At 44.3% G+C, this 25,802-nt stretch overlaps 1 protein-coding gene across 7 annotated transcripts in view; it reads right to left on the bottom strand.

The window, feature by feature from the left end:
* The window catches only part of DOCK6 (dedicator of cytokinesis 6), a 299,047-nt gene that overhangs the window by 79,394 nt on the left and 193,851 nt on the right, over nucleotides 1-25,802 (bottom strand). For all 7 annotated transcript variants that reach the window (XM_073622622.1, XM_073622618.1, XM_073622617.1 and 4 more), the window contains exons 19-22: nucleotides 21,027-21,113; nucleotides 7,272-7,503; nucleotides 4,845-5,009; nucleotides 2,084-2,262 (exon numbers count right to left, since the gene is read on the bottom strand). In XM_073622622.1, the coding sequence (XP_073478723.1) occupies nucleotides 2,084-2,262; nucleotides 4,845-5,009; nucleotides 7,272-7,503; nucleotides 21,027-21,113 (663 nt within the window). The remainder of the gene's footprint in view (nucleotides 1-2,083; nucleotides 2,263-4,844; nucleotides 5,010-7,271; nucleotides 7,504-21,026; nucleotides 21,114-25,802) is intronic.

A 25,802-nucleotide genomic window follows, 5' to 3' on the forward strand; every position in this document is an offset into this window, starting at 1 on the left:
GGGCCCCATACAGACAACCTGACACGGGGCTCCATACAGAAAACGTGACACGGGGCCCCATACAGACAACCTGACACAGGGCCCCATACAGACAACCTGACACAGGGCCCCATACAGCCAATGCTTCAGTTATAAATGAACAGAGTGGTGATCAGTACCAATCAATCATTGTGTTTATTCAGGAAAGGAAGGGGCTGGTAAATATGACATATTTAAACACCACAACACAATCTCCTGCGCTCAGGATCTTAGTCAATGTGTAATTGGTGTAGCCAACCCTTTGGATAGAATATGGAATGTCAAAGGGTTGCTGTCCTTCTCAGAACAATGGGTATCCTTAGAGCTGAAACATATAGAAAAACAGGGAGGGCGCACCGACCTTGTGCATTACCAAAGATAACATTGATTTAAATAGTAAAAACAAAAGTCATACTCACAAACCAACGTTTTATAAAGGGAATAAGAAAACACTGCGCTCTAATAGCAAAAATAAAATATATGTGAGCCAGCAGCTGCATACATTGTGACAAACAATAACTGGTAAATGGGAAAAAATGCAGCGCTACGAAGTAATAGGAAGTTAGGGTGTAGTGAAACAATTAAGTAAGAGATGCTGTACTGAACAGTAAAGCATATGTGCAAAAACCATAAGTGAAATGAAATGAACAAACACAGTATAAAGTGTCCACATATGGTAAATGGATGATTCCAAACTCAAATTATTAAGAGGAACTGGTATGGACCAAAAAATGATGTGAAACTAGAAAATAAAGTCAATGGTGCACGGTGTGGATCTGTGACTGTGAGTCAACAATGGGGTACAGAACTTCCGTAGCTGTAAACCAACATCTCGATATGGGGCATCAGAATGAAAACATCAGGAAGTAAGATAAGATGGGTACTCTTACCAGATGACGTGGACTCCACTGTCATATGACATGGAGTCAATGGTGCATGGAGCCAAACCTAGGCTGGAAAATGATATCCGGAAGCTGATTTCTATGCAGTGCTGCACCAGATTGTGCAATCCCCAGATTTAGTAAATCTCCCCCACTGTGTCTCTTCTGCATGAAAGTTCAGTGCCAGTACACCAAGCTGTGCACGTGCAGCTCAGTGCACAATTTCAGCAATGACGAGATGAGTGAACACCTGCAAATGAGCAGGTATGACATCATCTTGGCCCAGCCCAATGAAAATGGCAAAAGATTGGTACCCAGAAGCCGCCAGGCTGAAGATGTCTGTGGCTGGTGGGGAGCTCTGGGACACCTCAGCACTGAATAGAGGGTGAGTATAGTTCTGCTTTAACTACATTAGCCACCCCCTTGCATTTGTTTTCACCTGCTGGAGTAGGAAATGTTTCTTACCAATTAAAGCAGAAGTACAGCCAAAGTTCGTTTGGGTGTACGTCTCCTGTGGATCACAGGTATGCAGTTCATTCTGCATTCCTGTTACCCATTTTCAGCAGACTGAAACCCGCTGTCGGCTGACATCACAGAACTGGTCCAGGCTCTGGAAGGATCGTGACTATATGGTCAGATCTGCCCTCATGCCTGGACCAGCACTCGGCTCAGCCTCCCAGCCGCTGAGAGCCTGAGCCGGCCGCTCCCACCCACGCTACAGCCCAGCACTCCAGTGAGCACTGGAGGGGCAGAGCAGAGAGCCGGCGACTGACAGAACCAAGCGATCGGCGGTGTTTGATCGCTGGGTTCTCAGTGTTAGAACCGGTGGGGGACCAATGCTGCATCCACCTAGGTAAGTATGTTTCAGGAAAAAAAAACAAATCTCTGCCCCCATTTCTCATCCAAACTTCTGAATTCCATACTAAGTAGTCCAGTGCCCTTGTGTAAAGAAATAAGGCTGAACAACATCTTAGGACGACTGCTGTTTGGAGGATACAGACTGCACAGGTGAGTGAAAAGCTACCTTTAAATGTTAATGGTATTTCATATCACTGGATGCCATCTTGTGTCTGTGGGTAAGCCTTAGATTTCAGCAGACACACAAAAAAACATTCAGCAAAAGACAAAAAGGAGCATCTCCCACAGCCTGAGAATTATGACGGCATTAAATAAGCAAAGCATACCTTCCCTCCCATGATCTTCTGCACCTCCTCATCATCCGCTGATCCCGGAGTGCTGGTCAGATCGGGGTTACTGTTACTAATGCTGCGGCAGCGGGACAGGTTGAGGCTATTTGGCCGCCCAGTGGCACGGGAGAGAGTAGCTGAGTGCACAGTAGTAGAGGCTGAACTATTGGCCAGTGCTAAGACAACAAAAAAAAAAAAAAAAAAAAGGAAAGTAATAAGAAAGCCTGCACAGAATCAACAACCAATACAATTGCTCCATTACTAAGCACAAGCAATCTGGAATCCTTCTACAGCAGTGGTCATCAACCCTGTCCTCAGGGCCCACTAACAGGCCAGGTTTTAGGTATTACCTTGGGGAGATGCAGACTAGAATACTGCAATCACTGAGCAGCAAATGATATCTCCTGTGATGTATTTCAGTTATCTTGCAAACCTGGCCTGTTAGTGGGCTCTGAGGACAAGGTTGATGACCACTGCTCTACAGCACTCAACACCATAGCAGCATGATTGTTTAGCATGTCTAAATAAAAGTGAACATTTAGTTGCAGGCCAAGGCTACTGGAAAAATCACCTTCTGGCTAATTTATGTTTTTCTGTGTCTTTGGTTCAGTCACTGTAAAACCAGGCTAAAGAGTCTCACTACATGTGCAGCATTCTCTATAATACAAAAATAATTTAGGTGAGTGACACCATCACTGTAATCAGATAGGTAGTCAGAGTGGGGAACCCAGGTGCAGAGAGGTTTTAGCCAGAAGCTTCATGAGATCCCAAACAATGTGCTTCTCTAAAGCCTCGTACACACGATTGGATTGTTGGTCAACAAAACCGTGGAATTTTGTCCGAAAGGCGTTGGCCCAAACTTGTCTTGCTTACACACGGTCACACAAATTGGAGATTTCATAATTTGCCACGTCATGAATGTTAATTCTCCATTACAAATGCTAGTTTACAAGACCGACTGCTTCTGATTCCGAGCATGTGTGTTTGTACTTTGGATTTTTGTCCGACGGATTTGTGTACACACGCTTGGAAAATCCGACAACACAAATTTGTCCACAGAAAATTGGAGAACCTGCTAGCATTGTTGGCGGAAAGTCCGACAATTGCCTGATGGAGCGTACACACACGATCGGATTTACCCGATAACAGCCTATCATCGAACATTTCCCGTCGGAAAATCCGATCGTGTGTACGAGGCTTAAGAGTTCCTTTCCTTCTGTAAGCTTAACCCCTTTCAGCTCCCAGTGCCTGGAAACATATTAGACTGCACTGTGCAGTGCATGACACCCATGACTGGCTCATGGTGGTTTAAGGTGCTGTGGGAAGATTAAAGGAGAAGTTCACCTTTACAAAAAAAATAATAAATGCACATTTTTGCATGTAAAAAAATATGCATTATTTTTTTTTGCTAGGGACCTGTAAAGCATTGCACCCACGATCAACAAATTGTGGTTGTAATGCCACAGTCCTGCAGACTGTCTGTGCATCTGTTTGCCCGTACCTCCGATATGGCCAGGCAGTTATACTTGACATAGGAAGCTCAATGAATTACCACAACGCTCAACAGCGCCATGGTAGTTCATGTAGAACTACAAGCCCACAGCCGCAAAGGCTGTCAGACCTTGTAGTTTTCCCATTTACAGAACACTGTGAATGGATGACACAGCTGGAGCGCCACACGGCCATGACTTTTTTAGATTTAGACAGCTAGCCAGGGGAGAAAATCCCCCACTAGCTGTCAGAACAAGGGATCAGGGGAGAGCGGGTGCCTCGTGAATATGTAACATGTTACACCCTGAATATGGGTGTAACATGTTACAAAAGGTGAACTTATCCTTTAAAGAAAGATTTCAGGTTGTCACACTAGCAGTTTTTTAAAAGGCATGAGGAATATAAACTCAAACGAGTCATCTAAACGCTGAGCTCCTGAGCAGTGTGAGCACTGAGAGAAATACTAGAGCAGTATAGTATAGTATATAGCAGTATAGTATAGTATAGTATATACTCAATACTTTGATCATTCTTATTACTCTATAGCAGAAGAGAGGATCAGGCTTTTGTGATGATGAGTGCATGAGAGTGCCACAGATCACAAATGGCAAAAAAATAAAAACCTTCATGCTAGATACATGATACAATCCGACTGTACAACCTGCTTTGACTTACCAATAACTATGCAGTGCGGGGCGTTTACTGAGTGGATGCAAATAGAATAGAATGTTTAAGTAAGCCCTCTTACTACATACATTGTAAAATCACATTATTATGTGTGGGGCCAGATCTGTGCAATACAACAGAGACTAGATTGGCTCATATTGCTGCACCAGTCCATTTCTGATTTCCAATTCTGCCTGTACCGCAAGACGATAAAACATATAAATATCCCGTGGAGTTATGTTGGCTTTTTTTTAAACACGTATAGCAAAAATGTTTGTTTTCAGCTACACAGAGCTAAATATGGATGACTGCAGTGCAGTACAAAGTTCTAGCCTGTAGATGGCAGTGTTGCACCTACAAGGTTTTCAGGTTTTGTTTTTATTTGTTTGGGAAATCCATCATATTTCATCGTCATCATGTCATCACCCATCATATTTCATCATCATCATGATGTCACCTATTATATTTCATCGTCATCATGATGTCACCCATCATATTTCATCGTCATCATATTTTATTAGCTGCAATAACCTTTTAACAAAATTCCTGAAGCTAAAACGTGGATAATCATTATCAGTCCCGTGAATGCCGTGACACTTACAGCTGTGCAGCTGGGCTGGCATGTCGCTGGGCAGGTGGAAGGCATAGTGGAGATAGGACGCCAGGAGGGCATTTCTACCATGCTGATCCTGAGAAGCCTCCAGAGTGCGATGGATCTGGCTTACCTGTAGAGCCACCACCTCAAAAGCTACCCGGCCCAAATTTACTGTAAGAGAAGGAAAAAATGAATTAATGGGTAAAATAAGACGCTGTATAGGTTAAAGTAATTCTGTAAATCACACATGCAAGGCATAAGGACAGTTTCTCTTTAGTGTCGGTCATGTGACTCACTATCATTGATTTCATGTGAAAGTACTAGTGTGCACTCTTGGGACGGAATGGCTCTAATGCAAACCCATGGACCATTTTATGGGTACTTTGACTGCGCTTTGCATTGGAAAAGGCCTCACTGCACCCCTTTCATCCTCAGCTAGACGTCTTCACCATACCATCCATCAAGAATGTCCCCTTTGACCTGTGTAATGTATGTTTCTTCATAATACCGTTCTGAACTGTTTAGTATATCAACCTTCTCTGACTGAGACATGCCTTCTATGTCGTATTGTCCTATTGTTAGGCATATTTGAAGGTTATATTATGCTTGACGCTCTATATGATGTGATATGTTGTTTGTTGACTGCCTACAGTCTATACCAAGCTTGTTTGAGATATGATTTTAAATTGTAATTTACATATTTCAATAAAACATTTGAACAAGGAAAGTACTAGTGCTAGGTGATTGGTCACTCAGATGCACAGCACTGTCAGATGGGGGGAGGAAGAGAGTCCTCAGCCCAGGACCAAGTCTCGGCTTGAAGCTTACACAGTGCTTTTCACCTAACACCCGCAGGTGAATGCAGGAGGAATGAAAGAAAGGCAAGTATATGCAGCTAGTGGAGCCGTTATTAAAGTGAACCTGTTGCTTTGCTCTGCATGGGCAAAGCTCAGGTTCCTTCTAAGTAGCAGTACCATTAAAGAGACACTGTCACCTTGCCCATGTAGGGAAAAATGGCAGTGTCTGGGAAAAGACCCTGATCGACCCCCATATACTCAACTTACCAGTAATCTCTTGCTGCTACTTCCTATTTTTTCTGACTGCAATAGAAAGGGCGGTGTTGGCAACCAGGGAAGTGGTGATGTCACTTCCTGGCCATGGCAGTGCCCAGGCCTTGCAACTGGCTGCTTGACCTATGCACTGTCAGAAGGAAGGAGGTTACAGGCTTCTTCATACCTGGAAATGTTAGGTATTGGGACGATAAAGGGATGGCTGCAGAGGAGGAATGAGCAGTGAGAGATCACTGGTAAGGCAAGTATAAGTTGATGGTAGGGTGAGTGGTCTCTTTCCAGAGAAACTGTTACTGTTAGGGAAGGCTTTTCCATAGTGCAGATAAAGTTTCCAGGCACATACGTGCGTGCATACGCAGGTCGGCAACTGGTCGAGCAGATGTGCACAGGTGTGCTCAGATGTGCGCCTATCGGCAAACGGCCTAAACAGGGTTACAGCACTGGCGAATTGCTGTTTGGTCTACAGTGTTCTGTGTGCTTGTTCCCGATTCCTGTGCCTGACCTCTGGTCTTGACCTGGCCTGCTCCTGACCACGCTTGTCAGCTACCTGCCCTGACCTCGGCTTGTCTCTGGATTCTGTCTTTGCCTCCTGCTCTTGCCTGATCTGCTTCACCGTTGCTGACAAAGGCCTGTGACCTGACTATTTGTCTGTCTGTCATTAATGCTTGATCTTCCTGTCTGTTACCGACCCGACTTGCCTGACCCTGCATCCTGATTATTCAGCCTGCTACAGGCTCCTGCTTCGCATCTACAGCCTGTCATCAGCCAAGCACTGCACCAGCCCGCCTGCTGCCGGCCTGTTCTGCTGTGACATTTGCCTACTGTCAGCTGCTCTGGTTCCTGTCATCCTCCTAGTGAAGTGTCAGCTACTACCTATGTAGACTACTGGACTGATCATAGGCACTCATACCTCACCGTGCTCTGACTGTTACTGTTCCACTATCAGTGGACAGAGCCGGAGATGTACGAGGGGCTTTCCTCTGCACGCCAGGCACTAACCAGGTACATGACAGTGACTTTGCCCTAAATGGCCACTGTGACAACGTCTCTATTGCAATCTGCATACCCATTCAGGAGGAGAACGAACAGTAATTATTGATAGCGGCTATAGCTGCTGGCAATAATCGCATGAAAAATCCAACAGGTTGGTTGTACCCAAGTTGATCGATCAACTTGCGTACAAACATCCTACCCATACATAGTTTAAATCTTGTGTGGTCCCTGCTGAACCTGAGATTCGAACCGTCTATGGCTGGCTTAAGAAGCCTGCACCATTAACCTCCATCTAAAGACTAACAGCTCTTGTTGAAAACCTTCTTTAAAGCAGAAAACAAAGGATAAGAGACAACAAAACTGGACTCACCGATCTGTCCTGCGATAACAGGGGGTCGGACGATAAGCAATATCAACTTGTCTAGCAGCTGGTGGCAAAAACATACCACTGGACCAAGAGCAGCCAAACGTAGGTTCCCCATGCTACTCTTCAGCTCAGACTCCACATTACTTTCTGAAATGATGACGTCCTTCAGGCGGAACGGGAAGCTCTGCTCTTCCAGGACCTGGACCAGAGTGAAGAACTTGTCCAAGTAGGGATCCTACACAGGGAGAGAGGGCATCCAAATAATTACCTGCAAGCTCTAATACTTCTTAGTAAGCACTCTGCTCTTTGAACTGGACTTTAACTAGGAAATAATAGGATTTTTGTACTTCTAGTAAAATCCTTTTTTTGGGGGGTCCACAGAGGAACACAGGAAGTCCTAATCCTTTGGTATATACTGTGCTTATATGAGGATTGGACACTGGCAAACAAAAAAACTGTAGGGCAGTTCAGACTACAACACCTTCTACTACCAGCATACCAGTTTTGTAGCAAAGCAGTGTCGAAAGCATGATCACAGAGAGAAGCGGGACCTGTGTCCATCAATGGACTCCAAGAAAAGGATTTTATGGCGAGTTCGAAACCCTGTCTTTTTTCGTCCATTGCAAGATACAGGAAATTTTAAACCCTCGGGAGGTCCAAATGAAGTCCAACTGAGGGGTGAACAAGACAGCAAAAAACTGCTAACTGGGACAAAGCAAACAACAGGAACTGGGGGCCGTTTGTAACTCAAAGAGCTGCCTGAGGGACTTCATGGCCAAGGCTGACATCAAATGAGACTGGCAATGGTAGACCGCGTTGCATAGAAGACCAGGTGGCAGCCCTACAGATCTGGAAAAGAGTTGCCCTATGCCGAAAAGAGATGCTCACACACCTATTAGAGTGGGTTTTAACTGGAAAGAGAAGGGGGTGGTCCTTAAGACCATAAGCTTAAACAATGGTCTGCCAGAGCAACCTAGAGATGGTGGAATGAGAAGCCAGGGTGCCCTTAGGGGGTTCACCTGGTATGACAATGGAATCAGTCATAGGCAGAGACATAGACTCTCATAGTCTGAACCACATCGAGATAATGAAAGGAAATATATTTTTTATGGACTGTTGCTAGACAATAGGGAAGGAAGAACAATGACCTTGTTGAGGTAAAAAGCAGAGAGTACCTTAGGCAAGGTGCGTTTAGCTGCAGATGGCAGCGGTGCGTTTAGCAGCAGAAAATGACACACTTCCACTTTTCTTCCTGAAAGGTTCGCATTCATTCTCTTATTGGTTCTCATACATCCTCATGTTGGTAATCATTTTTTGCAGACGTGGTCCCACAATAGTTAGTAAGCTATCAAAGGTGGACACTGACATTCTGGTAAAGTTGTAAAATTTATGGGGACAGGTTCTGATTTCCTCATACATCAGAACAAAATCTCCCCTAGTTAGACGCTGGGATGTTAGGGCATGTACCCAACTTCGCTTCATCTGCCCCTCTCTCTGCCTCAATCTTCTTCTCCTCTCAAGCAGGCACACAATGGGAAGCATTAGATTTGCTCTGCACTCCATTTCAATTGCACAGCTCCATCTCATTGCTCAGAAAACTACCCACAAAGAGGGAGAGGAGGTGCCTGGGATATAACATCCCCCCAAGAATGGGGTATGGGGGGAGGAGGCCTGAAAACGCTGACGCACCTAAAACACATTTGCAAACCTGCAACTGTCTGCAGGAAATATTTAAGTACATATTATCAGCGTTTAGTTGCTGTCAGATTCAAACATCGAAGTAAATGTAGCCTTAAAAATTTGTTGCAAAAATTTCCATCCTGCTCCTTCAAATGTTCTTGTTACTATGATCGAAAACGAATGTCGATTTGACCCCATTAATAATTCAAAAATTGAACAAGTGTTTCTGAATCGAAAGTTTTTTAACAAAATTCTACTAGCGTATGGCCAACCTAAATCAATTAATGAGAGGCCAATGATCTCTAAAACAGAATGAAAACAGAAAGAGCAGGGATTTGATCTTTGAAGGTTTCCCGAGAGCCAAACGATGGTCAAGACCCAACTGCAGTAAGGAGAGGATTCATGCCCATGAAGAAACTCCTAGGATTGTGAGGAGGGGAAGTCTCTTCTCACAGTGAGTTGTACTGGCGGTTAATTATAGGACTGCTTTTTTTAACCGGATGCAAGTGTAGTCCCTCATGGCACCCCTCTTTTTTCCCCACTCCCTTCCTCCTGCCTGCTCTCATTTTCTATTCCTCTTCTTTCCCTCCTCTGTTTGTTCTATAATCTTCCTCATCTTAGGCTATTCCCTATTTGGTCTAGTCTGAGAGAAAATTAAAAATGTTCTGCAGTGTCCCACATCATCTGCTAAACTTTAGAGGTCCTTACTCAGCGGTTACTCCTTGACATCCCGATCTCCGGGGCGACCCACTGTTACCAAAGTCATCATAGGTGCTATTTGTTATACACTGTAACTGCCAGGAGGGTTCAATGTGTACTTGGTACTTTGGCATTAATGTATTTGTCTTGTTGTAATGTTCCATGTTGTTGGAACCTGCTGCTTTGTAAAATAAAAAAATTTGGAAAAAAAACCCTGGAATAAAAACCCTCTAGACATGACCATGTGAAGTAAGCTTTCCAAGTCCTATGAAAGACCTTTTAGGAAGTAAACTTTCTAGCATTGAGCTTCAAGGGAACCACATGCTCCGAGGTGCCCCTATCCCTCAGAACCAGGGTTATATTGCCTATCCCGCTAAAGCCAGCAATCGAGAAGCAGGATGGAATATCAGCCTTTAGGACAGTCAATCCAGACAGGTCTGGCAGGGCCCATGGCTTGTCTGATGGACACTAATCTGGAGAAATGAGGATCACTGGAATTCCCTCCATCTCCATCCAGGCAAGGAATACGTTTCAGAAGAAGAAAGACATAGATCAATGTTTACTGATCCTATGGAGCCACCAGAGTGCCCATCGCTTGCCCGCGCCTTTATACAAACTTCTCCAGCTTTTTTAACCTGGAGGCCAGGAGGTCCACATTCAGCATCCCCAACCTGTGACACAGGCCTCGGAACACCCCTGGGTGTACAGACCACTTTCCCTGGTCCAGGCACAAGGCCTCAAGTACTCACAAAACCTGGACAACTGGTGTCAGGTAGCAGGTGGAGGTACACAGCTGGAAGGTTGGATGGTGGAGGTACACAACTGGAAGGTTGGATGGTAGAGGTAAACAACTGGAAGGTTGGATGGGAGGTACACAACTGGAAGCTTGGATGGTGGAAGTACACAACTGGAAGGTTGGATGGCGGAGATAATCAAGGTAGGTGGGCAGAAGGAACAGATCAAAGATCGAAGCAGCACATGGCGCTTCACAGCTGAAGCAGCAGTTGGGAGATGCTTCAACACTTGTATGATGAGAAATGAGCGCAAAGCATGCAACACTCCACCCAAAGGATGAAGTCAGTGTTCAATTCCACAGCGTTAACCCCTTCCACAGCAAAGCCCAGTGCCTGGCCCGAATGGCCTACTAAGTGAGTCTGTATACAGTGCAACGCAGGGGCAATGATAGTGGCAGTATCTCACAAAACTGAGTACACCCCTCACATATGTGTAAATATTTTATTACATCTTTTAATGTGACAACACTGAAGAAATGACACTTTGCTACAATGTAAAGTAGTGAGTGTACTGTCCCCTCAAAATAACTCAACACACAGCCATTAATGTCTAAACTGCTGGCAACAAGAGTGAGTACACCCCTAAGTGAAAATGTCCAAATTGGGCCCAAAGTGCCAATATTTTGTGTGACCACCATTATTTTCCAGCACTGCCGTAACCCTTTTGGGTGTGAAGTTCACCAGAGCTTCACAGGTTGCCACTGGAGTCCTCTTCCACTCCTCCATAACGACATCACAGAGCTGGTGGATGTTAGAGACCTTGCGCTCCTCCACCTTCCGTTTGAGGATGCCCCACAGATGCTCAATAGGGTTTAGGTCTGGAGACATGCTTGGCCAGTCCATCACCTTTAGCCTCAGCTTCTTTAGCAAGGCAGTGGTTGTCTTGGAGGAGCGTTTGGGGTCACTATCATGTTGGAATACTGCCCTGCAGCCCAGTCTCCAAAGGGAGGGGATCATGCTCTGCTTCAGTATGTCACAGTACATGTTGGCATTCATGGTTCCCTCAATTAACTGTAGCTCCCCCCAGTGCTGGCAGCACTCATGCAGCCCCAGACCATCACACTCCCACCACCATGCTTGACTGTAGGCAAGACACACTTGTCTTTGTACTCATCACCTGGTTGCGGACACAGACACACACACACACACACACACACTTGACACCATCTGAACCAAATACGTTTATCTTGGTCTCATCAGACCACAGGACATGGTTCCAGTAATCCATGTCCTAAGCGCCGGTTCACATTAGAAGCGGCACGACTTGCAGGTCGCCTCACCGAGGCGACCTGCACACGACTGCCGCGGCGACTTGCAAGACGACTTCTGTATAGAAGTCTATGCAAGTCGCCCCCAAAGTAGTACAGGAACCTTTCTTCTAAGTCGGAGCGACTTGCGTCGCTCCGATTAGAACGGTTCCATTGTACAGAACGGGAGGCGACTTGTCAGGCGGCTAGGTCACCTGACAAGTCGCCCCCGTGTGAACCGGCTCTTAGTCTGCTTGTCTTCAGAAAACTGTTTGCAGGCTTTCTTGTGCATCATCTTTAGAAGAGGCTTCCTTCTAGGACGACAGCCATGCAGACCAATTTGATGCAGTGAGCGGCGTATGGTCTGAGCACTGACAGGCTGACCCTCCACCCCTTCAACCTCTGCAGGAATGCTGGCAGCACTCATACATCTATTTCCCAAAGACAGCCTCTGGATATGACGCTGAGCACGTACACTCAACTTCTTTGGTCGACCATGGCGAGGCCTGTTCTGAGTGGAACCTGTCCTGTTAAACTGCTGTATGGTCCTGTTAAATTGCTGTATGGTGCAGCATGGTATGGCCACCGTGCTGTAGCTCAGTTTCAGGGTCTTGGCAATCTCCTTATAGCCTAGGCCATCTTTATGTAGAGCAACAATTCTTTTTTTCAGATCCTCAGAGAGTTCTTTACCATGAGGTGCCATGTTGAACTTCCAGTGACCAGTATGAGAGAGTGAGAGCGATAACACCAAATTTAACATGCCTGCTCACCATTCACACCTGAGACCTTGTAACACGAACGAGTCACATGACACTGGGGAGGGAAAATAGCTAATTGGGCCCAATTTGGACATTTTCACTTAGGGGTGTACTCACTTTTGTTGCAAGCGGTTTAGACATTATTGGCTGTGTGTTGAGTTATTTTGAGCAAATTTACACTGTCATACAAGCTGTACACTCACTACTTTACATTCTAACAAAGTGGAATTTCTTCAGTGGTGTCACATGAAAAGATATAATAAAATATTTACAAAAATGTGAGGGGTGTACTCACTTTTGTAAAATACTGTATGCATTATCTCACGCTAAGTCAAATTGTGTCAAAAAATAGAGTTAAATCATAAAAACAACAAAAAGCAAGACAAAGGGAAAGCTACCATCAATCAGACATATACTGTCCACCAAAATGTATGAATCCCCTAATTTGAAATAAAGACAGCGCTCTCATATGCCATAAATGAAAACACATATAGTGTTAGGACCCATGATTATAATCCACGTGAAAAAAGTGCTCTGTGCATAAAAAGTCAATCCAAATAAACAAACATGTGTTGTGACCAGTTAAAAGTTTGCGCTTTTCTCCGCATCTCTAGAAAAAATAGGATTTTTTAAAACAGCTTACCTGTAAAATCCTTTTCTTTCGATGGACATCACGGGACACAGAGCCTCAGTAATTACTGATGGGTTATATAGGTATCACTGGTGATTGGACACTGGTCACACCCTAATCAGGAAGTTCAACCCCCTATATAATCCCTCCCCTTGCAGGGATACCTCAGTTTTGTAGCCAAGCAATATAGTGTATTAGAAGAGGGGTGGGACCTCTGTGTCCCGTGATGTCCATCGAAAGAAAAGGATTTTACAGGTAAGCTGTTTTAAAAAATCCTATTTTCTTTCTCGAACATCACGGGACACAGAGCCACAGTAGATACTGATGGGATGTCCCAGAGCAATGCTACCTGAGGGGGGGAACCACGACCAAGTAGGGTGTAATCAGACCTGAGGACCCTGTACCGCTGCCTGCAGCACACTACGCCCAAAGGCGATATCCTCATGCCTTCTCATATCCACCTGATAAAATCTGAATGTATGAACTGAAGACCAGGTTGTGGTCTTGCAGATTTGAGCCATAGAGGCCCAGTGATGCACTGCCCAAGAAGCACCAATAGCCCTTGTGGAATGTGCCCTGATCTGAAACGGAGGAATCTTCTGTTTCAAACCGTAAGCTTGAATGATCAATTGTCGAATCCATTTAGAAATGGTAGCTTTGCTGCTGCTTGTCCTCTACTGGGACCTTCTGGCAGCACAAGCAAAACATCCGTTTTGCGAATCTGAGCAGTTGCTTCCAGATAGGCCTTGACTGCTCTTACTACATCCAAAGAATGTATTGACCCTTCTTCCATAGAACAGGGATCTGGAAAAAAGGAAGGCAGAACAATGTCTTGGTTTAGATGAAAAGCTGAAACCACCTTCGGTAAAAAACTAGGATGAGGGCGCAGTACCACTCTATCCTTGTGTATAATCAAATAAGGCTCTTTACAGGAAAGAGCTGCTATTTCTGATACTCTTCTAGCAGAAGAGATGGCTACCAGAAAAATTAGTTTCCTCGTCAGCAAGACCAAAGGAATCTGACGTATTGGTTCAAAAGGCTGTTTCTGTAACACTGACAGAACCAAGTTCAAGTCCCAGGGGTTTAGGGGCGCCTTAACCGGAGGATTAAGACGCGTCACCCCCTGCATAAAGTTTCGGACCAAAGAATGCAAAGCAAGCGGCCCTTAAAACAATACTGATAAGGCCGAGACCTGGCCCTTGATGGTACTCAAGCCAGCTTCATCTCTAATCCTAATTGTAGAAAATCAAGAATTCTACCTATGACATATTTCCTGGGATGCCAACCCCTGGATTCACACCAGGATACATAAGCTTTCCAGACTCTATGATAAATCATTCTGGAAGCTGGCTTCCTTGCATTGATCAAGGTAGATATGACAGGACCTGAGAGCCCACGACTCTTCAGAACGTGGGTCTCAATAGCCAAACCGTCAAATTTAGCGTTTGTAAGGCAGGATGGAACACTGGACCTTGAGATAACAGGTCTGGGCGTACCGGTAGGGTCCACGGGGAACCCACCGTCATCCTTACTATTTCTGCATACCAAGTCCTTCTGGGCCAAGCGGGGGCCACCAGAAGTACCGACTTCCTTTCCAGCCTGATCCTGCGAAGGAGTTGTGGCAGTAGCAGAATAGGCGGGAATGCATAAATCAGTGAGAACCGATGCCACGGAATCACCAACGCATCCGTCCCGCATGCAAGAGGATCCCTCGTCCTTGCCACAAATCTGTCTATCTTTTTGTTGCATCGGGATGCAATGAGATCTACATCTGAGACCCCCCATCTTTGGCATATGGCCAAAAAGACGTCGGGATGCAGAGACCATTCCCTTGGGAGTAACTGCTGGCGATAGTTCGTCTACCAGTTCTCTATCCCTGGAATGAAAAACTGCCGATATGCATGGCACCTGCATCTCTGCCCAGGCTAAGATCTATATCACCTCTTTTTGAGCAGCTCGGCTCCGGGTGCCTCCCTGATGATTGACATAAGCCACAGTTGTGGCATTGTCGGACTGGATCCTGACCGGCCAACCCTGTAGCCTGATAGTCCAGGCTTTTAGGGCTAGATATACCGCACGGATCTCCAGAATGTTGATGGTTAGGGTCCTCTCGGTCTCAGACCATAGCCCCTGGATCGCAGACTGTTCCAGAACTGCTTCCCAACCTGACAGACTGGCATCTGTTGTTACCACCGTCCAGGTAACCGGTAGAAAGGATTTCCCCTTCTGCAGGTTTTCGGGTATGAGCCACCAATTGAGGCTCTGACGCACCGCATGCGACAGGTGCATCGGAAAGTCTAATGCCTGAACCTTCTTGTTCCAGATACTTGACCGTGGTCCTCAAGTTCCCGTTCAAGGAAGCTACCGACCGGTCTATCAAGAGCAGGTCGTCTAGGTATGCTATGACAGTCATACCCTGAGCCTTTAATCTGGCCAGGGGAGGAGCCACGATCATTGTAAACACTCGAGGTGCAGTGGCTATCCCGAAGGGCAGAGCCACAAACTGGAAATGGTGCCCTCCTACTTCGAAGCGCAGAAACTTCTAATGAGTAGGGAAAATGGGCACCTGTAGATATGCATCTCTGATATTAATCGATGCCAGTAATTCTCCTCCCTGCAGGATGGAGACTATAGTCCGAATTGATTCCCTGCGGAAGGACTGAATCCTTAAGAATCGATTCAGATGTCTTAAATCCAGAATGGGTCTGACACCCCCACTTGGTTTTTGGACCGGAAAAAGGTTGGAATAGAAACCCAATCCTTGATCCTTTGTGGGAACCACCCTGATGACCTCTTGCGACAAAAGTCGCCCTGACGCTAGAAGGAGCGACTGCTTCTTCTCTGGGAACACTTGATCTGAGAAAACGAGGAGAGGGAAATTCTTGGAACTCCAGCTTGTACCCTAAGGTTACAGTGGAGATTACCCATCTGTCCTGGAAGTCCTCCTGCCAGAGCTTTGAGAACTGTAGCAGTCTTCCCCTCACTCAAGCGAGCGGGGGCGCCCCTTCATGAAGAGGTCTTAGTGTCTTGTCTAGAAGACTTCTTCTCCCAGGACTTCTTTTGTCCCTGGGGTTGACTCTTGTTTGTAGCCCCAGACGGAGGAGGCCGTCGTAACTGCCTGGAGGCTGAAGCCCCTGGCGCTGGGGAGAGAGTCTGTTTGAAAAAGGGACGTTTACTCTTCTTCTTAACAGGTAAGAGAGTACTTTTCCCACAGGAAATTCTCTTGATATAGTTATCCGAGTCTTCTCCGAACCCCACGAAAAGGAAACCCAGCCAGCAGCTTCTTACATGGTGCTTCGGCTGACCAATTTTTCAACCATAGGATTCTACGTATATGCACCAACCCCAGTGAAAGACAGGAGGTTTGCCTGATAGAATCTCTGATGGCGTCAACAACCTAACATAAGGCCGCTGGAAGGTTAGCAAACCCCGGGCCTGTTGTTCAGGTAATACTTTGATGACCTGCTTAACATGGTCTCGTAAGAATTGACAGACTCCAATCGCTGCTACTGCAGGTTGGGCCACTGATCCTGCTAAGGAAAAAACATCCTTTAATAAGGATTCCATCCTTTTATCCACAGGATCCCTGAGCATCTGAGCGTTGTCTACAGGACAAGTCAGACTACTATTTGCAGAGGAAATGGCCACATCAATGGCCGGCATTCCCCACTTCTTAATAAATTTTTCTTCCATAGGATAAAGTGTTAAAAAAATTTCCGACGGAAGAAATCGCTTATCTGGGTGCTCCCACTCAGAATAAAAGAGCTTTTCAAGTAATTTGTGAACAGGAAAAGCATGTGCTGCTTGGAAAGGTTTCAGTGACCCCAAAGCAGAAGAGGATTCTTTAGCAGTTTCAGGTAGGGGCAACTTCAATGTGGACCAATCCAGTAAGGATCTACACTAAGACTTTCTCCTCTTGGGAAGTCGCAGAGGGTCCCTATCCGCCTGATTCCTCCGAAGAGGAATCATCCGTCCCATCCCGATCCTCTGAAAGGGATTAATCTCCTTTATCCCAGAACTCCTCTTCCTGAGGGTCTTGAGGAACAGAGGAAGGCCTAGTGCGTTTTCTTCTACTGAGTGAAGACGTAATCACGGCCATTAATCTTTCCTCTAGACCATTAATGGTTGAGGAAAAAACCTCTTGTGTAATATATACAGGGGCTGAAGTGCCAGAAGCAGGTGTAGCCCCTGACCCCAGCGGCTCTCCCTGGCTATCCGTCCCTGGCCCATCCGGGGGGGAGGATGCTGCTGACAGGGGGCCCTCAGAATCTGAACGAGATCCCCTAGTGTCTCTGGTTCTTGGGGTGTTTGAACCTCTTCTACCCATAGTGCAAAGCAACAAGGTGTGAGGTATACAAATGAACACTGACTGCTGAGCGATGTAGTCTGGCTAAAAGCCTTGCTACCCAATGCTCAGTCTGGTGTTGCTTCAGTAAATGCAGCCTAGGAGAATGCCTTTGCCCCACCTTACATGCGACCGTCAGCTCTGCGTCTCTCAAAAGGCTGTGTGCACCTGTACAGAGTGCCTTTAATAGCCTGCAGCTGGCCTGAGTGGGAGTCTAAGCACTCTGTGCTGACGTCCCCCCCCCCTCGAGTTTTGAAAAAAAACGAGCGCTTCCCGCGCTGGCCGACTCTCCTGTAATACTATGGAGGAAGGCTGGGGGAGGGGGAGGAGGGAGAGAAGCTGGTAGTGAAGACCTGCCTAAACGGCAATGGTCAGAAATGGTGGCCTGAGGCAGCAGGCCCGAGCGGTATAACAACTTTCTAGACCCCTGTGGCCTCTCTCTAGCCTGGGGGGAACATTCAAACATGAGAAATCCCCCCTTCCATTCTACCTTTGCAACCGGCCTGAGACGCTGTGAAAAAACATGTGCAGCAATGAACACTAAGACAGACAATCCAGCATGTGAAGGTTTGTGCTCTTGGCATCCCCCGGTGGACACAATAGGCATAGCATGCATTTACCTTAAAGGAGAAACCTACTAGAATTAGAAAATTCTGTGGAATCTCCTCTTACCTTATCCAGCCGCAGGGTTCAGTTTACACAGACCCAATCTTCACCTCTCACGGTGGGCTCCGTTTTAAAAAAACCGTCAGAGACTGGGGCCCCCTATGAATAGGGGGATCCTGCAGTTCTGGGCCCGTAAAGCACCCACCCAGAAATTAGGAGGTTTAAAGCCATTTTCTGATCTGCGGGGTCCAGCTCTCTAAAAAGAGAAGCGTTACGGGTAAAACCTCATTTCTTCGGACACAAGGCCCGGGTACCATCCAATTCGGCCTAGAAAGGACACTTTGAATGGATCCGGTCTGCCTGGCTTGCCCCAGTATAGGATATAGGATATTCCCTTTGGAGCTCAGCACAGGACATCTTTACACGTCCATCACCTAAGACACTGGCGTAAAAACTTAGTATCCCTGCAAGGGGAGGGATTATATAGGGGGTTGAACTTCCTGATTAGGGTGTGACCAGTGTCCAATCACCTAGTGATACCTATATAACCCATCAGTAATTACTGAGGGTCTGTGTCCCGTGATGTTCGAGGAAGAAAATAAATAAATAAAAAAAAAAAACACACACCACACTGACCAGATGTTGTTGACTGCCACCGATGACAGCACACATAGATGACGAAATGCGTAGGATGGGGCTGCCAATGATGTCACTTCTGCTTTCTGGAACGCAAGTTGGAATGCAAATTGATGCTCCTGGTTATATTTCTTTTGGTCTGAGCTTTAAAATATTATAAGTGCAATACTATTTACACCGAGTCATTAATAAAAAAATACTACACTATAAGAGGCTTCCCCATTCTCTCCTAATCTTTGGAATGCTGGGCACTACTGAGCACTATTAAAAAAAGCAGCTTGCAGACCCCAAAGGCAAAGGACCCAGTGGCTGAAATTTAAGTGGACCAAGGGCCACCAACAACTATACAAATTTTACACCAAAGGAAAAGCGCAGCTTGACTTCTTTTCTTATTAGGAAGTCAACAACATCTGGTGAGTGCGGTTTTTCTTTATTTTTTATTTTTTGCACACATGGAGAAAAGAGCCCACTTTTGACTGGTCATAATGCACGTTTGTTTATTTAGATTGACTTTTTAGGCACAGAGCACTTTATTCACGTGGACTATAATCGTGGATTCATCTTAACACCATATGTATTGTAATTTATGGCATATGAGAGGGCTGTCTTTAATCCAAATTAGGGGATTTAAACAGGACTATGTCTGAAAAATGTCCCCCACACAATCCAGTGCGCCTAAGGTCACTTCCAGGCTAGCTCAGCAAAGTCAAGTCCAACAGGTTCCAGATGCAGTATGCAAAAGCCAGGCTGAGGACATCTGCACTGGATAGCTGCAAAATAGGAGGGGAAAACACCAGCAGCATTTTAGAGAAATCTTAATGGAAGGAAAAAAGTAAAGAAGAAAATAATTGCTAGAAATATCACAGGCTAGTCCATCCTCCTAGAACACTGGCAAAAAACTGAGATATGCTGGTAGTAGGAGAAGTTTTTTCCTCGGATTGCCTACAGCTTTTTTTTTGTTTGCCAGCGTTCAATCAACTGTAGGTGCAACATAACCCAAAGCTTCAAGATTTTCTTTGTCCCTCAATGGATGAGAAATAAAATTACTTTCGTGAAAAAAAGGGTCCCTCAGTTCCCTATGGCAGTAATTTGGGGCCAATGTAAAGGGTACCCACTGGATCCCAAATGACAGGCTCAAGTGATGTGAAATTAGTCATGATCAGGAAACCAGCACTAATAAATGCCATTTAGCCATCAGTGGGGTGCATGTAGTCAAGAAGTGGCTGCAGCAGATAAGTAACCCTGAGATACAACAAAGCATAAAAATAAAAGTAAAAACAAGTATTTTAAAGAAAAAAAATGCAACTCTTGAGGATACACAGTGCTTTAGCTAAGATTCATTTGGTGCTTTCTACTTTAACTGCATTTTCTAGTGTGAAAGAGCTCTCAAATCTACTGCCTTTATACAGCCAATGGCTTATTGCTCCCTTTAGAGACTAAGGGCTTCTATACAATAGCACCAGCCGTTTCTCTGAAAAGCGAACCATGGTTGATCACTTATCAGAAGCTGGAAGACGATATGTCACCTCCTCATTGCATGTGTTAATCCAGAAAAAGCTCACACCAGCACATGCATTGCGCGTGATTGCAGGGCTTCTGTGTCGTGGCCACATTGACTTGATTGGGTCACGTTTGGTGGCAGTACTGCCAGCCAAATACGACAGGGTATATAATGTTTGTCACAGCAGCACTCCACTAGCCACTGTGTTAGGCTAAGAGACACTCTGACTCTCTAAGATGCTCTTTTCGTACCCAATCATATTACTGACGTGTTAAGAATGAACCTAATTAGATGCAAAATGTTCTTCTGGCTTTTCCTTTTTGTACCACTTACTTTGCCAGCTTTTGGTTGCCCTGTCCCAATTTTTTTGAGACTTATTGCTGCCATCAATTTCAAAATGACCTTTTTTTTTCTTGAAATAGAACATTTTCTCAGTTTAAACATTTGACATGTTTTCTATTGTGAATAAAATATGGGTTTATGAGATTTGCAAATCATTGCATTCTGTTTTCATGTAGATTTTACACAGCATCCCAAATTCCCAACAGTGATGTTGTTAAGTTACTTTGATGTGTTCAGTTACTTTTTGCTGGTTGAAAGTGCCAGAAATTCCTATACGATTGCTTATCTTTTCTTAGCAGTAATGCTGGCGTATGGCTGATATATGCACCACCACTAGAGGGGGACCCTAACCCTCTGTATATACAATGCTATCATGAAAATACTGCACAAGCATGTAATAATGTGAAAATTACAGGAATGACCCAAAAGGTAGTTATATTCCTGAAGATACACATTGGTCTTGCTTTAAAACCATCCTAGGACATGGCAGTTATAAAGAGTTCTGCATGTATACCAGACCTGTGTGTGCACCGAGGAAGAGGCCACTAAATCCACCACGAAAACAGGTTTGTGATTGTCCACCCACTTCATCCCCGGGAGCTGGACCTGTTGACAAGCGCATACATACAAACGGGATCAATAAATGAAAAACAAACAATGCTTCCAGTAACATATCATTATATAGACTAACAATATACTTCCCAAAGTTCCAGCAGCTCAGAAGCTTAAGTGTTAGGTACATGCATCCAAAATAATAACTCCACACATGGCTCTATTATATATAGGTACATACGCTGGTGCAGCTTGGACCAATGTAACTATGTATATACCATACCTGGCCGTTGCCTCTAGAAAAGTGGAAATCACTGAAGTAGACACCGTTCCTCCAGTGATCTCCATTTGCTTCCAGGTCCCCTGCTGAGCTACTGCCCTGCTGCATTCTAAACACAGGTCGTCTGTTACTCGACGTGGGCACCAGTCAAAGAATGCTTTGTATTTTCGGAATTAATGCAAAGTGTTCTCTGATTGCACAAGGGGACTGCATGGGCTTTATAAAAAAAAATGTGGTACTTATTTTGGTACAAAATTACGTGCCCCAGGACAACGTCATTTATGACGAAACATGTAGCGCGGAGCGACGTGCTGATGTCACCATCTCTCTTGTGACCCGCAGGACGGGTTTGTTTGGTTGTGTGCCGGCCTACAAACCAAACTTAGGGTTCTTTTACATACTTACTTCTGTGAGTGTTATAATTTTATTACTTAATAAACTCATCAAAGATTTTATGCTTTGTGGAGCCTTTGGTCTCTTTTTGGTGCCCAACTCCTACCCAACTCACTGAGTGACATCAGAAGTGCAGAGAAGCCCTGAGACGTGGATAAAGGCCCTGGCAGGGTCTTAAGCCACAGGTGTACACTGGCCTCCTACAATAAGGGGTCTACAGAAGCTTGTAAGCAGTTTCTACAGCTGGTGGTAGATTCACTGCGTATTTTGATGATGGATGATGGATACTATCATCAAAGTGATTGATACATTATCACATTGCTTGTGGACATTTCTGCACAGATGAATTTCACATTTATTATTTAGTGCGATTCTTATTTATTTTTCTATTTACTGTTTGTGATTGTATTACACAAAAGAACTGCTGCTTACTGTTTATTGATTTTTTTAGGGATAGATGGTTTTTAGCGCAGTTTTAATATTTTTTATACATAATTATGTGCGTTTACAGGCGTACGGTGGTGAGCGTAAACTCATTCTACTGTGTAGAATATTATTTTATTGTGGCCACCGGAATACATTTATGATGCTCTTAAAATACTGATCTAAATGCCTAATGTGCATGGCCACACAGGCTAACATAGGGCTGTGTTTAAAGGCATAAAAAAAAGATGTTAAAATATAAAAGATATTTCCTGCACATGTGCAAAGATAGGGAACTTTTCTGAGCTCTACGCTACCTGTCTTTGCATGTGCACTAGAAAACCCTGCGCGTGCGCAAATGTTCAGGCATACCTACACGTGTACAGATGTGCCGCAGGGTCATTGGGACCCAAAGCTGTGTGGCGCAACTGCGCATGTGCAGAATCTGGGAGGGAGGGGGTGGGTCTAGACAAGAATTGCAGAAGCAGCACAATAAATGTTACAAAAAAAAAATGTATGTAATAATATAATAAAATAATATATAATATAAATAAATATATATAAATAATATATAATATAATATTAATTAAAAAAAAAAAAACAGAAAACATCTAATTTTTAAAAAAAGAAAGGGAGGGGGGAGGAGGCAGGGCAAGAGGAGATGAATTTTAAGGTGAGGGTCTGCTTTAGCCTGCATTCATACTTAGCGTTTTGCAAATGTGTGCATATGCGCATTTTTGCACCACTAGAATAACACGGCCCACTTCAATTACCGTGTAACAAAACGCTGCAAAGTAGCTCATGCACCTCTTGGAGCATCGAGCTTCACACATTTTTTTAATTGCGCATTTTGCAGCATTTAACACATATCTTTTTGCCGCGCTTGGGATGTTAACGATGAATGGCAGCACAAGTGCATGACATGGTTTTCACGCATTTTGTAAACGCTCACGAAATTCCGAGACTTTGTGCACGGTTATGAAACGCTAAATGTGAATTAGGGTTGCACGGATACCACTTTTTTAAGAAGTACAAGTACTGATACTTTTTTTTTCCCCCAAGTACTTGCCGATACCGATTACCGATACTTTTTTTAATGTCATGTGACAGTGGACTATATATATTTTTTTTTTATCTTTTACAATTTTTTTTTTTTTACAAATTTATATATTTTTTTACAATGCCTCTTTTTTTTGGGTGGGATTGGGATTGGACTGTGTCAGTGTTTTTTATTTTTCACAAATTTACCTTTCAAATATTTATTACAATTTTTTTTTTTTTTTTTTTATTATTATTATTATTATTATTGTTTATCAGCCCTGTTGGGAGGGGGGGAGGTTTGGTGAGATATCAGGGGTCCAAACAGGCCACTGACATCTCCCTTTTCAGACAGAGAAAGGGACTGAGGACACAGATTCCCCAGTCCCTTTCTCTGCAGACTCAGCTGCACTGAAGATGAATGGACAGGAGACAGATGCTCCTGTTCATTCATAAACTGAAACATCTATTTTTTATTTTTTAAGGAACGCCATGAATAAGTTTGATGCTATCTGGTCAAAGTGGCTTGAGTCTATGTCTCTGGCACCAGTATAGATCAATCTGTACTATGTATACTGCAAAATCAGATGTTGGACTGTAGGAGACCATTGCAAGATAGGTACCTATGGGTAAATATAGGTGTTTATCTGGTTTATCTTTTCTTTTCCAGCGAAAGCTGTATTCTGTGGCCACCTTTAGTGTTTCTAAGTTTTAAAGTTTTTTTCCTTTTTTTTCCCCTATACTCCAAGAAATAGGGTGGGGGAGGGCTTATCTCTTTTTTTTCTTCATCTTTTTTTGTTATGTAATGTCTTTTTATGTTTATATGATTCTGCTTGGATAATTTGATTGTATTGTTTTAATATTGTTTTTTTTGTTGTTTGTATATAAAAATAAAAATAATCTGATTTTAAAAAAAATAAACTGAAGCATCGCAAACACAGTTTACTCTGCTCAGTTATGAATGGACAGAGTCAGAGATTACTGACTCTGCGCATTCAGAAAAAGAAGGAGCCGGTAAATTACAGATTTACCAGCTCCTTCCTCCACTCTCCAACCAGACAGATCCGGTACAGGGGGGACAGGAGGAGGACAGAGGGGGACCAGAGGATGACTGGAGGAGCACAGAGAGAAGGACATGGAGAAGGACACAGGGGACAGTCAGCGGATGATAGGTGTGGTGGTGGATGGGGGGGTTACAAGCACCGATCTCCCTGTATAGATTTCAATAAAGCAGCTGAAAGCTGGGGGGGTGGTGTGGGAGGTGGGGGTTGGAGAAGCGGCTGTCAGCTGCTTTATTGAAATCTATACATGACTGCCTATGTATCAGGTCAAGCATCAGAGCATTTGCACGCGCAAATGCTCAGTGTCGGCACCAATACTAGTATCAGTATCGATGCAATCCTCGTGTGAATGCAGGCTTAAAGTGATAAATGTTTTACGAAGCTGCATCAAATACAAAGCTCCCTCTAGTGGTTAATCTCCAAATCTCTACATCTAATACAATAAGAGCATTTTGTATGTTTAAAGTGTTACTAAACCCAGTAATATAATAGTTCATCCGCCCTCCCCCCACCCCCAAGCTTATAAATCTTCTTTTTACATTAAAATACTGCCACTATATACCTTTTGGGATGATCTGTATACCACGGTTACATGAAAAACTGCACAGTTTCTCCAGTGCTGAGAGTTCAGGTAGGAGGAGCTTTCCACTACAGCCTGTATACACGCCCACATGTGTGATACCAATATCATGTGACCTGGCTAGCTCTGAGAACAAGCAAATGTTCTCTCCAGAAAAAAAAGACACAACTGAGCATGTGCAGGTCGGCTACCTGCCTGTGTTAGCTGGCCTTCCCCAGATAGACATTGCAGGATAGAAGGATCTATGCATACATTTCATAGGTTGGACTTGATGGACTTGTGTCTTTTTTCAACCTCACCTACTATGCAACATACAGGATAAAACAGCCTTTTTACACAATGCAGGGGATTAACCCCTTAAGTTCCACAGTGAGTATAACAAGCATGCTATGCTGCATACACAGACTGATTTTACTGTTGTGGGTTTAGTAACACTTTAAAGTGTGAAAACGTGAACTTCTCATCATGATCTGTAAAGGCAAACACTGCAATAGTAACTTAAATACAAAATGCTTGCCCTTTAAGCAGAGATGTACGGAGTCCCTTAAAGTGGACATCTGGAATTTCAGATGAGAATTGACTTCTCAGTCTCTGCAACCTAATAGATAATTACTAGAGCCATAACGGTGCAATTAAACTAGGACTGCAAGCGAGAGGACGATCTGCTGGAGGACAAAGTCTGCCCATTAAATCAGATATACAAAGATTTTCCAACATCCGATAAATGGAACGGTTTGCTCTAGGGAGCACTTTGATTTCTTTCTATTAAAAGAAGCCGGAACATTTTGTAGGCGTTGGGAGAAAACAATTGCAACTAAAACACCGGAGGATCATTCGGCGCGCATCATGTCCTGCTTCGGCTATGCCTGTAACTTTAATCATTGTCATTTCTGGCAGCTCAACACCCAGCTCTGTTTTTTGCATTAAAAATCAAGAAACACTAAAGGAAAAGGTAAGTTCAGGGGGCC

Source organism: Aquarana catesbeiana, linkage group LG03 (assembly GCF_042186555.1).
Source record: "Aquarana catesbeiana isolate 2022-GZ linkage group LG03, ASM4218655v1, whole genome shotgun sequence".
Lineage (NCBI taxonomy): Eukaryota > Metazoa > Chordata > Amphibia > Anura > Ranidae > Aquarana > Aquarana catesbeiana.